This window comes from Bidens hawaiensis, unplaced genomic scaffold (genome assembly GCF_021521415.1).
Source record: "Bidens hawaiensis isolate Kalapana, Puna unplaced genomic scaffold, B.hawaiensis_p1.1 tig00002306_1, whole genome shotgun sequence".
In the NCBI taxonomy this organism is placed as follows: Eukaryota; Viridiplantae; Streptophyta; class Magnoliopsida; order Asterales; family Asteraceae; genus Bidens; species Bidens hawaiensis.
Genome location: NW_027491123.1, coordinates 1,466,160 through 1,481,776, shown reverse-complemented (window position 1 = coordinate 1,481,776; position 15,617 = coordinate 1,466,160). Strand labels below are relative to the sequence as shown.

Below are 15,617 nucleotides of genomic sequence, written 5' to 3'. Positions count from 1 at the left end.
CCATTACTAAAAAATTGTTTTGAAGTAATTGTTTACATGTAGGGTCCGGTTTATGATGGCAGTTTTAGTCAAATTGTAAATCAAACCTAGCGAATGGTGGCACATATATTATCTTATTTTACCATACTATTAAAACAATACAAGGTTTCTACATGGCATTTAACTAGCATGCTTATATAGGCTTCCAACTTATCAATTTTTCATTTATATAATTTTCACATGTTAATTTGAATATTAATTTTAAACATCAACTTCTAAGTTGAAGAAGTTTCAAAATAAATTATTATAATAATCATTTATTTAGTGATAAAGACAATTAATTGTTATTTTTTAAAAATTTTGAGACTTCGTTATTTATTTATTTATTTATCATTTTTTTTGGAAATTATTTATGAGCGTTTGGTCCGGATGTATGGATATTTGGATTGAAATTGTGGTTTATGTCACAAGGTTTGAATTATATTGTTGTTTTACTAAACGCATGGTTTAATAAAAATTATAATTATATCTCATTGTTATATTCATATTTTTAGCATTTTTTTATGTTGTGTACTTAAATGCTTTATAATTTCAATAAAAATAGTTTTCATAACACATAACTTATGTTACAATATCTATATGTTTACGTTTTAATAGTTTAAAACATATGACTTCGGTAGATGATGATGTTTTAATTAATGTGTATTTTTTGTTTCATAGTATAAGTTAGAAATATGCGGCATAACTTAAAATTATGTTTTAAATTGTTACTTTTCTTTATTTGTCTTTGTATGTTTGATTCTTTTAATTAAAGTAACAATATGATACCTTATAATAATAATAATAATAATAATGCTATATTATCTGACGTTTACAATTAATTAAAATGTATATAACACACGCATGCGCGCGCGCGCGCACACACACACACACACATATATGAAGTTTTATATATTTTTCGCCCGTGTGTAACACGGGATGTAACATAGTATATCTATAATATATATAAATGAAACCCCTAAAATCCTATGTGTCGCGATGTAGTCGCTCCCCCCCCCCCCCCTTTTATGGAAGCCACCAGATTGCTTGATTTTTTAGTGGATGCCTCTCGTTGATTTAACCCAAATTCATGTGTATGGGTATTACCAAAACCAGATAGCTCTTAAACGTGTTATAACATCTCATTAAGTTAAAAATTAATCTTACCAATTATTTGATATGAAAATCCTATAAAATAGGGATATACTAAATTTAATTTCCAATTTAAAAAAAAGATATTATTTATAATTAATAAACAATTTTATAGTAAAAAACATAAGCGGGTCATAGGTCACCAAATCCAGATAGCTTTTAAACGGGTTATAGCATATCTTTTATTCATGAAGCCCTTTCATCATTAAACCCTAAGTATATTATTAACTTTTTTATAATAAAGAAAATTAAAATCCAAAAAATAAATATTAAAAAACGAAAAATGTAAAACAACCATTTTCTCAAACCATCAGATTGCTTTATTTGTAAATGAAGGTTTCTCACGCATTTGACACGAATTCATGAGCAAAGGTCTTCCCAAACCCAGATAGCTCTTAAACGGGCTATAACATTTCATTATATTAAAAATTAATCTCATAAAATATTTGATATGAAAATCCTATAAAATAAGAATATACTAAAAATTAATATCCTATTTTATTTAAAAAAAAAGATATTATTTATAATTAATAAAAAATTTTGTAATAAAGAAAATACACGGGAAATGGATATCACCAAACCCAGATAGCTTAAACCAGATTATAACATATTATTTATTTGTGAAACCATTTTATCATCAAATCTCAAGTATATAATTATTAACTTTCTTACAATAAATAAAATTAAAATTTAAATATACATATATAAATATTAAAAACGAATAATGTAAAATAACCCATGTAATACGGAAGATAAAATCTAGTTGAAAATAAAATAGAAACCTTAAACTAACTTAGAACCTTGGGCTTAATATAAGTAAAACCTAGTTATATTGTATGTAAAACCTTGGGCTTAATATAAGTATAAAACCAAGTGTCTTATTCAATTGAAAACTTAATGTAACAATATTTAATTAATATTTAATTATCGATTCGGTTCGTATGAGTAGTGCTTGATAATGCTAATTGCTAATAATGAAGCTTTCTATTTTAGAAACTTAATAATACCAAAACTTTCTACTTTTACAAAGTAAATCAAGATGATGAACTCATATACACAAATCACCTAAATGTCAATAATGAAAGAATGTCCAAAATCCAAATCTACTCCAACTTCACTCCTTAGTCGAAGGGCCACCACCGCTTTCAACAATGGCGGTTTCCGGTGTGATATCTTCCAGCCGCCGAAGAATTACTTGTGCCTCTGGCCGATCAGGCGGAGAAGGACCAACACAATGCAAAGCAAGCTTTAATGTGTTTAACAACTCATCACCGGTTTCAGAAGCATCCTTCATCAACTCCAAATCAAAAACCTCATTAGTCCACTTCTCATTCACAACCAAAGCCACCCATTGTGGCAAACCAACACTTTCATCCACCTCCCCCGGTGATTTTCTGGTTAATAGTTCTAACATTATGACACCGAGACTGTATATATCAGTCTTGGTGTTAGGTTTCTTGAGTTTGGAAAGCTCGGGAGCCTGGTACCCGTGTGCGCCCGCTGTAGCCATCAACCATGAAAACGCGTAATCCGCAATCTTGGGGTTAAGGTTATCATCAAGAAGAACATTGTGTGAGGTTAAGTTTCCATGGATTATGTTGTGATTGGTGTGGAGGTTGAGTAAACCTCTAGTGATTCCTTTTATTAGTCTCATTCTTGTTGGCCACTTAACCGGTTCCTTGGGTCCTCGAGCTGCATCAAAATTTAATAAAAAGACAAGAGTTAATATCCAAATAAAATATAATAAGTAACGATAAATAACTACTTATTACTATGGTATGCAAGTTATGAGAGACACTTAAGTCCTAATTTTCAAACACGAGCTACGTTTGCCGTCTGTTGAGCCTGAGGCGAGCTTGAAATTTTTACAGAGCAAAAACCTAAAACGAACTAGAAAATTGTGTCACATGAACATGAATGCGGCGTACATATTCGATTGACACAAACATCACCCGCTTAATCCGGGAAAAAAATTATTTGTTTTTTATTATTATAAAACTTACGTAAACTCTAAACTCATTAACCTTTCTAATGTTTAAACTTGACATAAGAAAATCCGGTCAGTTTAATTTAATATAAAACATAAGTAGAAAATGATTGTAAAAGTAAGTCGATTAAACATGTCAACCGACAAACCCCCTGGGAAACCCAACTTGTCTAAATAAATGTGTTTGCATGTTTGACCCTAAACTGACTATCACCCGCTTAAACTAAATACAAATTCGTGAACTTCGTGTTAGGTTTCAAAATTAACACCATTATATGATCAATGCTTATGTCTATATGTATGATTGTATGTGTAGATTGTAGAAATTACCATGGAGGAAAGAAGCAAGGCTTCCTTTGGGCATATAATCAAAAACAAGAAGTTTCTCCTCATTTGGACCAATATAATAAGCCCTCATTGCCAATAGATTTTCATGCCTAATCTTCCCAACAGAAATCACTTCATTTTCAAACTCATTTTCATTCTTTCTATTTATATCCCTCAATCTCACCACCACTAGATCTCCTTCCACTAAACTAGCCTTATAAACAGTCCCATAACTACTTTTTCCCATTATCTCAACTCTTGCACACACAAGATCATCAGCACTAAACTCCATCCCACCTTCAAAATGCACAAGCTTCCCTCCACCCTCTCCACCCTCATCCGCCGCAGCCGGAATATCCTTTGTGGGCCCCACACCACTTTCTTGATTATCCTTTCCTTTATCTTTAACTCTATCATCTTTCTTTAACAAGCAAAAGATAAGCACACAACAAAGTAACAATAAAACCGCCATCAAAGCTCCACCCGCAATGAGCAAGATGTCTATGGTATTTAGCTTCCGGTGTTGGCAGTGGCGGCTCTTGGGAGGAGATACCGGACACATGGTTGAATTGCTGTATCCACATAATTCAATATTATCCATAAAAGAACTTGCATTGAATCTTGAAGCAAGTTGAACCGGGACATGACCGGATAGATTATTATGAGCTAAATTCAATGAAGTAAGTGAAACCAAATTCGAAAAGCTTTCGGGTACGCTTCCATTAATATAGTTATAAGAAAGATCCAAGCTTTTAAGGTTAACAAGATTCCCAAGATCACTTGGGACTTCACCATCAAACTGGTTATGACTAAGGTCAAGATTTTGAAGCAATGTGCATGAACCCAATGCATGAGGTATGGAGCCTGCGAACTTATTGTTGAACAGTTGAATACCTTTAAGATTCATCAAGAACCCTAGTTCCTTTGGAATTGAACCTCCAATGGTGTTATCATGTAGACTAAGCTTTCTTAGAGCTTGAAGTTGACCAATTTTTGAAGTGAGTTGACCACCTAAACCTCTCCATGGAAGCTGTATGACAATAACCTGTCCTTGCACACACTTGATTCCTACCCAACCACCAGAACAAGCTCTATATCCACTATCATTCCAGCTTTTCAATAAACCTTTCGGGTCAATGAGTTCTTGTTTGAAAGATATCAAGGCTTCAAAGTTTAACTTTGTGAGATTGATTCCATCCCATGATTTGGATGAGGCTGAAACAAGATATGGGAAACATAAAGACCAAATGAGTAGGAGTGTTAGTAAGGTGAAACAGTGTGTGGTTTTGTTACATTTTTGTTTATTTTTGGTGTTGGTAATGTTGCATTGGTGTAAAGATTGGGATAATGTTGGAAAATGAAGGGTTGTGTGTGAAGGGTATTTGTGGAAAATGAAATTGGACTCCATTGATGGACCAAGAAGAAGGAAATTAAAGCCTCTTGTTTTATAGTTTTAGAAAGAGAATAATTTTGACATTTTGTAGTATGATAGTGAGAGATGCATGGATGAGGTTTGCTATGGTTGCACGTGACCGGTATTTTGTAGTATCCTTATTAACGTTTTTATAAAATAAAATTTATTATATAATACAATTACAAACTTTGGTGCCGCTAATTGTCAATTGGGCCATTTGGTGGCACCGTATTAATCGTTGAATTTTGTTTTGTTTTGTTTTTTTTTTCTTGTTGTGGTTCCAGTATTATGGCAAATATAACTGAAACCGAACAAATTTGCATAGACTCGCTGCATCTGCATTTTGTTTTAAGTTGGTACCGTAACCAATGTGATGGAAATCGGCCGAATTTGCGTAGACTCACTGTCTCAACTTCCGGAACGGCAATGCTCGGATCTTCCCAACGCTCGAGTGTTTCCGACTTACGCCACTCAATTGATCTACCTCAAATTTTATATGTTTTTGTTTTATTCTTGATTTTTATTTCCGGTATCATAACGTACTTAACAGGACTGAATTTGCGTCGACTTATCACCTCAACGCCTAGGACCGACAACAGGTTTATCCATCATCTGAATTTACCAACCTGCCCGGCGCAACGTGCCGGGTATAACACTAGTTAACCATAAAGTCAGAATGCTTTTATTTCGGGTGGTTCGGTGGATTCTTTTGGTTAAGTCAAAGTCATGTTGGGTCAAGCCGGAGCCATTTCGGGTGGTTAGGGAGATTCAGTTAGAACGAGATATAACCAAAATCAAACCAAACCGAACCGTTACCTTTAGTTTAAAAAAAGCATTGGTTATAAGTTTTAGTCTTTTAACCTGTTTTCGGTTTAAGTTAGAAAGTCGTCATTTCCACTTTAACAGGTGATGGTCAGAAACTTTTCCTTTAGGTGTCTTAAAGAGTTTCTTCTTTTTGACATTGTGGGTTTAAATCTCACATTCTCACTCATGTGTTGTATACTCAGGTTTAAGCTTGAATGAAGCACCACTAGGTAGATTTGACCTCACGGCATCTAGGGGTGCAAACGAGCCGAGCCGAGCCGAGCCCGAGCTCGGCTCGTTTAACTTACACAGAGCTCGAGCTCGAGCTCGGCTCGTTTCGAGCTCTATTTTCAAAGCTCGAACTCGAGCTCATGAGTAGATTCTTAAGCTCGGCTCGTTTACTATTTATCAATTATTTTTTTATATAATTATAATTATTTTTATATATTTTTTTCTATTATAATTTTATGTATAAAAAATATATATTAATTGGTTATTTTATTTATTTTTTCATAACATTATATATATATATATTAATTATTATTAAATATATATTTTAAAAAATTAGGCTCGCGAGCCGGCTCAAGCTCGATAAGTGAAGCTCGGGCTCGATTATTAAACGAGCTTACTTTTAGGCTCGAGCTCGGGCTCGGGCTCGATTAAGCTCGGCTCGATCGAGCTTTTTAACGAGCCGATCTTGAGTAGCTCGCGAGCAGCTCGGCTCGTTTGCACCCCTAACGGCATCAGACACCCCCGGAATTCTTGCGAGGGGTTTAGCCTGTGCTCACCGTTAAAAATAAAAGTAAAAATTATTTCTCATATATCGTATTTAATGAATAAAAATTAAAATTATTTCTTATATATTTGTTTCATATGACTTATTATTACGGAAGTAGAAACCGTTTCGATCATTAAATGATATTTGCACATATTCAATCCAAATCCAAATCCAAAAGAGACAATTCGTCTTCCCCTTGTTACCACCGAATCATTCGGTTTCCATAGGCGTTGCATGTTGTCACTTGTCACCACTATAAGTAATCATTTCCATATCACATAAACTACAGACCTTATAATTAATTAATCGATTACAATATCGGAATCGAAGTCATCAATGGCTTTGCGTATTGTGAAGCATGAAGAGATCAATGTGAAGGTGATGAGTCAACTGAATGAACTTGATCAGTATTTTAGAGTGAGGTGTGATGAGCCGCTGGAACATCTTATGATCAGGTGGTCGGTTCGGGCTAACATCGAGGACTACCGTACATGTCGATTCCTTTTTGAAGGAAATAGGGTTAGTGACAAGCAGACGCCCAATGAAGTCGGATTGATGGATGGTGATTCTCTAGATGTTTTTACTGAAATGTTTGGTGCCTGATTCATGATTTATTCGTACGTATTACACCTGAATTAGAATCGATTGGGTTTGATTTTTTGGTAAAATTTACTTTTTTTAAAATGTAGTTGGGTGGTTCTAGTTTGGACAAGACCTCCAATCTCTACTCATTTTACACGTTATGATATGCCGCACAAATTAGTTATGCATGAATGAAGAGATTTCATTTATACGGTGCTAATTACAATAGACTTATGGGAGGCTCGTATACAATTTTGCACTATGGGATCCCAATTCAAGATAAGAAATCATTTTATCTACTAATAGTGGACAAATTAACGTATTACCATATCATGCTCCTATTGCCACAGCAGTAGATATAGGTATTTTGAGAATACGTCTTAACGACCAATGACTAACGTTGGCTCTGATGGACGGTTTTGCTAGAATAGGTAATAATTCTCTTTTAGTGCCACACGATTATCCATCAAGCAAAGAAAATCTTAACCAATTACCATTTTGTGTCACAATGGACAAACTTTACATTAGCCATGCAAAAAAATATATTTTAGGTCATAACTCATAAATAATGTCCGCTTAAAATACCACCAATTTGTTTTGAACATCTTGTTTGTTGCTAAATTATTACTACACAATTAAACGTGTTTGGGTTAAAGTTCCGTAAGTTTTTCTAGTCAGTATTGTAACGCCTAGAAACGATGTTGGGTTAGGTAAAAAGAACAAATATGGTTGGTATAGGTGATTAGATGTTACAAATGATATTAGAGACTTTATAGTTATAGGATGGAAACAAAGTTATAGGTTATAGATTATTAAGTGTGATACAAAGCGAACAATATTGGTTGATACGAGAGACCAGGTATTACATGTTATGAACTTATAGCCAATAAGATGCGATTATGAGCAGTTATAACAATCTACTCTTATGATTTATGAGAACCAATTGATGCTACACATGCTAATTCTGATCTTTAGCCAGTTTTTCCAAGCTCAAATGTAAACCGAAATTGATCCATAACCGAACAAAAACCATACATAAAAGCGAAAACTAAAACCAGTAAACAGTAAACTTTCTAAAACGAACGAAAATTTCGGTTGTGATTCGGTTTAAGCTCGAAACCAATCAAGGCACAACTAGTTATTAACAACTAATTTGTATGATGTGCCCATTGCAAATTTGAATCTAAACAACTAAATTCAAACATCGCTTTAATTCAAATTTCTGTTTAACCTTGACAGTCATTCTTGATATTAAATAGCAAACCCAATTCGTCTTCCCCAATCACCACCGTGTCTTTCTTCGGTGTCCGTCAGACATGCAGATTATGAACACTATAAGTATCCTTCTCCATAAACAAATGATCCACACCTTAACTCAATTGTAGTATATATCGGAATCGAATACGTCAATGGTTGTGAAGCAAGAAGTATGGGAGATCAGTTTGAAGGTCCGTATTTCAGAGCGAGGTGTGATGAGCCACGGCGACAGCTTATGATCCGATGGTCTGTTCGGGCCAACGTCCAGGACTACCCAACCGAATAGATCAGTCGGTCTAGACAGATCAATAGGATAGCAAATCTTGTTGTTTTGAGGACACACGTCAAGATCTTGGTGGTTCTATAAACCATCGAATGACATATTAAAAGTTCTTGGAATGATCATTTTGGGTATTTGTAGAATTAGATGGTTAATTAAGGAATATGGTTGGTAGGCCATTTTGGTCATTTCTCTTGCATACCCCTTTCCTAAACTTTCAATTTCTTAAACAATTTTATCTAACATATTACTCTTTTAAAAATTATTTTTTTTCATTTTATAGCAAAAAAATTGTGCATTTTATTATGGAACTACACTATTTTTTTTATTAACAAATATTATGAATTTTTTTAAAAAAGAAAATACAAACTATCTCTGAAAACTATTTAAAAAAATACTCTTTAAAAAATAAAACAATTATAGAAAAGAAAGCTTATTTTTAAAATAAATAAAATATTCAAATAAAACGAATTTTTTTTTTTTTTGTTATTTTAAACCAACAAAAAATCATTTTAAAAATTACAAACATAAAAAAAACTTAAAAGAAGAAGAACAACAACAAATTATAATAAATAATTTAAATTGTATTAACGTGAAACTTGAGAGAGGAGTATTCGTTTATTAACTTGTTATAATAATTAATTATGAAATCAATAACTTTTGTACCTTTTAGCTTAGGCGGTAAGGTTCAGTCTGGTTCACCTCACATGGGTCAAGTAAGAGACTTCAGAGTAGGGGAGTGAAATAGTGAATGGTTTGGTTTGAGTTAGTTAATCATGAATTTAAATCTAGTTAAAAATAGCTTAAAACAATATGTTTGGACATTATTTGGGCGTGAATGTTTGATCTTGAAATTTTTTATCACTGTAATAAATTGTTATTACACATTTTTATATATCACATGACATTAAAAAACGCATATAATCCATAATATTAAAAGGACATATAACCGGTCCGGTTCGGGTTTGGCAAGTACAAAAACATTGTCAACCATAAACGACCGACTATTGTCATCTTTCAGAAAACCATCAAACCAACCCACCAGTTTTTTGGCACGGTTTGGTTTCATTGGTTAATTTAGTTATGAGTTATTTAATTTGGTTTTTTGCACACCCCCACTTCGGAGTTAAGGACGTCCACATGGTGAAACACGACACAGATTCATCTGTATGGCCGTGTCACAGTACTATTAAGCTGAGGGCAATGTCTATAGTCGTAATTTTCGGTCAGGAAAATAAATAACAAACGCGAACCGCCATAAGTTTGAGTCGATTATTTCGGTTCATTATTGTCGATTAATTCTGTTTCGATAAATCAGTTTTTTTCACACCTGATATAAATTTGATTTTCTGAATTATGGAAGTTAATTAAAAGAAGTGCGATAAATTTGATTTTTTTTTCTTAATTGAAGTTTTAAATGAATCCTTTTCTTTTTAATAAAAGAGACAGTCTTCCACTGATTACCACCCAATCGATCAGTTTCCGTCCTTTTAGCAGGACATTACCTCTATAACTAACTACTCATTTTCATAAACAAACAAACAAACATCACATCCATCATGAAGGTGAAGCAAGAAGTGTCGGAGATCAATGTGAAGATGGTAAGCCAACTTAACAAACAGGATCAGTATTTCAGCGTGAAGTGCGATGAGCCGATGCTAAAGCTCATGATCAGGTGGTCGGTTCGGGCCGACGTCAAGGACTACCGTACATGTCGGTTTTTATATGATGGAAAGAGGATTGATGAGAACAAGACACCCAGAGATGTTGGTTTGGAGGATGGTGATTCTATTGATGTTTCTATGGAACAGGTTCGTGGCGGCGGCGGCTCATCCCTTACAACTAAATTTCGTAAATGAGACTGTCTGGTAATTAGATGAATCCCATTGAATTTTGGTTTCAAATATATGAATGCATTCCAAGATATCACATGAACCAAAATGTTTTGCTTAGATTAAGCATATAGTTGTTCATATTTATAGCCAACTAAATAAGTATATCCAATTTAATAGTTGATGCGAGCTTGGCTTGTGAACGGGGTCCTATTGCGAAGTGAAACCGCGCTACACTAGTTAAACTTTCAAGTAGTCTTTTTCTTATTAAGCTTAACTTCAAGAATAATTTGCAGATGAAAAGATGCCAAAGGGTGTTCTTAGACAAAATTTGGAGTCAAAAGCGTTGTTCATTTGCTAGATTACTCGCAATATAATTCATAAACCAAACCACCAAATCATGGTGATCATGTTTTATTTGCGTTTTATTTTCGCCATCCGAGTTTTGCTAGAGTGTTCGATGGCATATCTCTACTTTATTTCCAAAATTTTACATTATATAATAGCACGGCTTAAGTAAAATCAGTTTGATTTATAAAAAAGATAGACAATCTGAATTACATGCAATGCACATAATATAAAAACCTTTTTTAATCATTTCATGCAATGTTCTATAGAAACCAATTAAACCCGTGAAATGAAAATTTAATAAACAAGCCTGATTAGCTAAAACTAAAAACTGGGGTCAATAAGACATACCAATTTATCTGGTCTCACTTCTGATGCAAAATTATTGTAGATGTACCTTAACTTGAAGATAAATTCTAATCATATTTCATATCTTTAAACCTCTTGAGCAATTTCGTCTTATATTTCTCGATTTCAGCATCCTCGATAGATAGTGGGGTAGCCATGATGACCGAGATTGCTCCAGCACTATGCAGAGCCCCAACAGCTTCATCTGATATATTATAAAACAATAACACATCAACAAAGTTAACAATATTTTAAGAACTCCTAATATATATATATCATATAATCACTTTTGTAATCATGTATTTATGCAGATTAACAAACAAGGATCAATAAAAGATTATAACCTGAACGAGCAATAGCAATAATCGCATTCAAAGCTTCTTTACGTGTGGGATCATCTTTAGCAGCACCCAACATTTCCACAAGTTGTTTCGCCCCACTCATTTCCTCAATCTTCATTCGTCTTTCATCTAAAATGCACATTAACAAAATCAAGGTTTCATACATTCTTCTTTAAAAAACATTGTGAAATCAAGTGTAATATCATGAACTTATTGAACTATACCATCTGTTGCAAATCGAGCTAATCTGGATGCCCCCATTCTTTTAAACAGAGGGTCCTTAACATTTAGAAGTGACACTGATTGCTGCATTAGGTTATCACCTACAAAGATTCATCAAACACATTAGCTTTAAATTAGGGTTTTGTCTACTGATGATCAGTGATTTTAGGAACAAAGTTAATGAGTAGGGACGTAAACAAAACAAACCGAACAAAGCCGTGTTCATATCCACCCGTTAAGTTTTTATCGGGCAAGCAAACAGTTCACGCACAGCTAACCCAACTAAAATATCTTGTTTATGTTCATTCCTTAAGGAAATAAGCATGTTCGTGAATGGTTCACGAAAACAAGCAGCGTTTTATCTGACTTGACTAACCGAGAATGGTCGGTGTCAACGGTTCGGTCCGGCTACCAAGTTTTTAGTGGTGTGGTTTTAAATACTCATATCCACACGCTAATTTTGCATATAAACTAATCGTATAATACTCAAATATACTTTGTTTTATAGTTAATAATTTTGTTTAAACCTATATGATAAGATTAGAAAAGTCATTAAAAAGTATTAAAAACCTTTAATAAACAAACTTTAACGAACATAAACAGACGTAAACGAGCACATTATCGAATGCACATGAACACAGTTGAACAGAAATGGCGTCTGTTCGTGTTCTTTACTTCGTTCATTTAGTTAATCAAAAGAAATTCCTTGTTCATGCTCATTCATTTATTAAACAAACGAACATAAACGAATCTCGGTTCGTTTACGGCCGATGAATTCATATTGAATACCTAAGTAAGGAAAGATGTTGTATCCAATAATAGTTGCAGTTCCTGCAAATATAAGCTTAAACATCCATCCTATTTTCCTCTCAGCCTCCTCTTCCATTTCCCGTTCATCTGGAAACCCTAAAAAACTAGTGTAAGTTAAAAAACAGTTATTAACAATTAAATCCTATAAAAATTGAGATAAATGCAATTAAAATTAAAATTGAAGGCTCGTAAACCTCGTTCGTAATTAGATGACGAATACTTGCGTGAGCGGACATTTACAGGTCGTCTTCTGCAAAAATGCTGCAATTGAGTTCAGGTAAGTTCAAAATCACGCAAATCCGGTTTAACAGAAACTGAAACGATGCTAACTTACGGAGGTGAGTTGAGCTGCTAACGTACGCATCACGACGGCCGTTCACTTTATTCCGCCGGCAAAAGGATTTGATGATCTAGATTTTAGCACCGGAGTCCGGGTTGATTTTGACGAATCCTGTTATCGGGTCGGATATTTTTCTAGGTATTCGTATGGGGTGACCAAATGGTAGAAGGCCCAACAACTAGTCCAATCCGGTCGCACGAAACCTTTAAGTGACTCCAAGTTATTTTCAGTTTTGAAAAAAACTCACCCGCTTGAATACCCACTAATGGTAAAACCCCAAATTATTATGATCAAATTGGATATCACAAAGATCCCAATCTTATCTTCAAATAAATTGCCTGCATTTTTTACTTGAAATTTTCAAGTATATTTCTTTTGTGGTCGGGTGGCACTTGACAATTACAAGAGAAAGAAGTCCAAGCTTGAACTTACCAGTATGTTGTGCTCGGATTCTCATTCTCGGTCATACATAATAATAAAAAGTGAATGGTTGTTTATACTTAGACTATGTGTAGTGAATGACTATAAAATGAGGGAGATTTTTGAGACATGGCGTCACGTCTGCAAATGGACAATTTTCATTTTAGGGATGTAATGGTGTTGTAAGGGCGATTTTCACAGGCGGATTGCTACCAACGGTGAACATCCCCCCCCCCCCCCTAATTGCCCAAAAAATCAACAATTTAGCGCACCACTCCATGCAGCCTTATTACTTTACTGTTAACAATCCATAGCATCCTCATCGTTTATGATAATCTAGAGGTGCACAAATCGGGTATTTTCAGGAATCGGGTAAGTATGGTCAAGAAAAGTCAAAACTGGGTCCGGGTAGGAACCAGTTCCGGGTAAGGTAGGGTCGGGTTTTGACCGGGTATTGGTGGAACCGGTTCCACTGGGTCCGGGTCAGTTCCGGTTTCGGGCACAGTTTTTGGGGAGAAACCCAAAGCCCGTCCGTACCCGCTGGTAGGTTTGGGTCAGTCTGGTTCCAGATAGGAACCGCCAGGTCGGATTCAGAACCGGTTTTTTATGCACCTCTAGCACTATCCAACAGCACATGGGGGTTGAAAACTCTAATTTGCTACCCCCTCTGTCTTTTTATCAATTTTTTTCATCCCCATCTATGATGTTTCAATAAGTATATTGAATTAAACCACAAACTGAGAAACGAATAAATACAATCAATCTCCAAATATTACAATATCTTTTAATTGATTTTGAGTATGATAAGTTGTCACGAATCCTAAACCACCCAAAAACATTCTTTGATGAATTCCCCTAGTGCTCCCACAATTATGAGACTGCTAATCCAAGAAAGATATCACTCATCAGTATAGGCAATGACAACAAATGTCTTGCCAATTAACCGATACTGGTGAACGAAACTTCATAGCTGTTGAAATTAAAATGTTTTCACATTTTGTTTAACCACTAAAAATCAATCCAATATCAAATCAAATTGGAATGGAACTCATCTATTGTTGTAAAACGACACTACACCACTTGATAATCCAAGTAGCATATAATAATAATAATAATAATAATAATAATAATAATAATAATCTATATCTATAATATATATAAACGAAAACTCAAAAATCCTATGTGTCGCGATGTGGTCGCTCCCCCCTTTTATGGAAGTCACCAGATTTCTTGATTTTTAAATAGAGACCTCTCATTGATTTAACTCAAAATCATGGTTATGGGTCTTACCAAAACCAGATAGCTCTTAAACGGGTTATAACATCTCATTAAATTAAAAATTAATCTTACCAATTATTTGATATGAAAATCCTACAAAATAGGAATATACTAAAATTTAATATCCATTTTAAAAAGAAAAATATATTATTTTTAATTAATAAACAATTTTATAGTAAAAAACATAAGCGGGTCATGAGCCACCAAATCCAGATAGCTTTTAAACGGGTTATAACATATCATTTATTTATGAAACCCTTTCATCATCAAACCCTAAGTATATTATTAAATTTCTTACAATAAACAAAATTAAAATCCAAAAAATAAATATTAAAAAACAAAAAATATAAAACAATCATTCTTTCAAGCCATCAGATTACTTTATTTGTAAATGAATGTTTCTCACGTATTTGACCCGAATTCACGGATAAAGGTCTCACCAAACCCAGATAGCTCTTAAACGGGTTATAACATCTCATTATATTAAAAAATAATCTTATCAAATATTTGATATGAAAATTCTATAAAATTGGAATATACTAAAAATTAATACCCTATTTTATTTAAAAAAAAAGATATTATTTATAATTAAGAAACAATTTTATAATAAAGAAAATAAACGGGTAATGGGTATCACCAAACCCATATAACTTTTAAACCGGATTGTAACATATCATTTATTTGTGAAACCATTTCATTATCAAAACTCAAGTATATTAATTATTAACTTTATTACAATAAATAAAATTAAAATCCAAATATACATATATAAATATTAAAAACGAATAATGTAAAACAACCCCCATAATACGGGGGATAAAATCTAGTACTATATATAATATATAACTAAAGGGTAAATTAAAACACCCATTTTAAGTATTTTACAACCATTAAAGCATATAGGGTAATTTAAAACCATTAAGGGTATAAGGGTAATTTTCATCTTAAATCTCATAGTTACAATTTTAATCCCTCAAATTTAGTTACAATATTGGTACTTTATCTTTTACTTATATATTCTTATAATTTCATTTTTAACCCAATTTACCCCACGATTATTAAACGGTCATAACTTTTTC

The 15,617-nt window shown here is 33.5% G+C and overlaps 2 protein-coding genes across 2 annotated transcripts; both read right to left on the bottom strand.

The window, feature by feature from the left end:
- Positions 1 to 2,163: 2,163 nt before the first annotated feature.
- On the bottom strand, positions 2,164 to 4,908 carry LOC143615829 (putative leucine-rich repeat receptor-like protein kinase IMK3). The gene is made up of 2 exons (XM_077088850.1): positions 3,488 to 4,908; positions 2,164 to 2,862 (listed from the first exon to the last, which is right to left on the bottom strand). The coding sequence occupies exons 1-2, from the start codon at positions 4,890 to 4,892 to the stop codon at positions 2,285 to 2,287; spliced, it is 1,983 nt and encodes a 660-aa protein (XP_076944965.1). The 5' UTR covers positions 4,893 to 4,908; the 3' UTR covers positions 2,164 to 2,284.
- Positions 4,909 to 11,128: 6,220 nt separating this feature from the next.
- Positions 11,129 to 12,870, bottom strand: LOC143615818 (uncharacterized). The gene is made up of 6 exons (XM_077088843.1): positions 12,835 to 12,870; positions 12,695 to 12,761; positions 12,480 to 12,596; positions 11,693 to 11,791; positions 11,472 to 11,597; positions 11,129 to 11,332 (listed from the first exon to the last, which is right to left on the bottom strand). The coding sequence occupies exons 1-6, from the start codon at positions 12,862 to 12,864 to the stop codon at positions 11,196 to 11,198; spliced, it is 576 nt and encodes a 191-aa protein (XP_076944958.1). The 5' UTR covers positions 12,865 to 12,870; the 3' UTR covers positions 11,129 to 11,195.
- Between the last annotated feature and the right edge of the window lie 2,747 nt (positions 12,871 to 15,617).

Bases quoted from the DNA above. Each gene is read 5' to 3' on its own strand.
- LOC143615829 (XM_077088850.1), bottom strand. From the start codon at position 4,892: ATGGAGTCCAATTTCATTTTCCACAAATACCCTTCACACACAACCCTT. The intron at 2,863-3,487 runs GTAATTTCTACA...ATTTTGATGCAG, and splicing joins CCTTGCTTCTTTCCTCCATG to CTCGAGGACCCAAGGAACCG.
- LOC143615818 (XM_077088843.1), bottom strand. From the start codon at position 12,864: ATGCGTACGTTAGCAGCTCAACTCACCTCC. The intron at 12,762-12,834 runs GTAAGTTAGCAT...ACTCAATTGCAG, and splicing joins TAGCAGCTCAACTCACCTCC to CATTTTTGCAGAAGACGACC. The intron at 11,333-11,471 runs GTTATAATCTTT...ATAATATATCAG, and splicing joins TATTGCTATTGCTCGTTCAG to ATGAAGCTGTTGGGGCTCTG.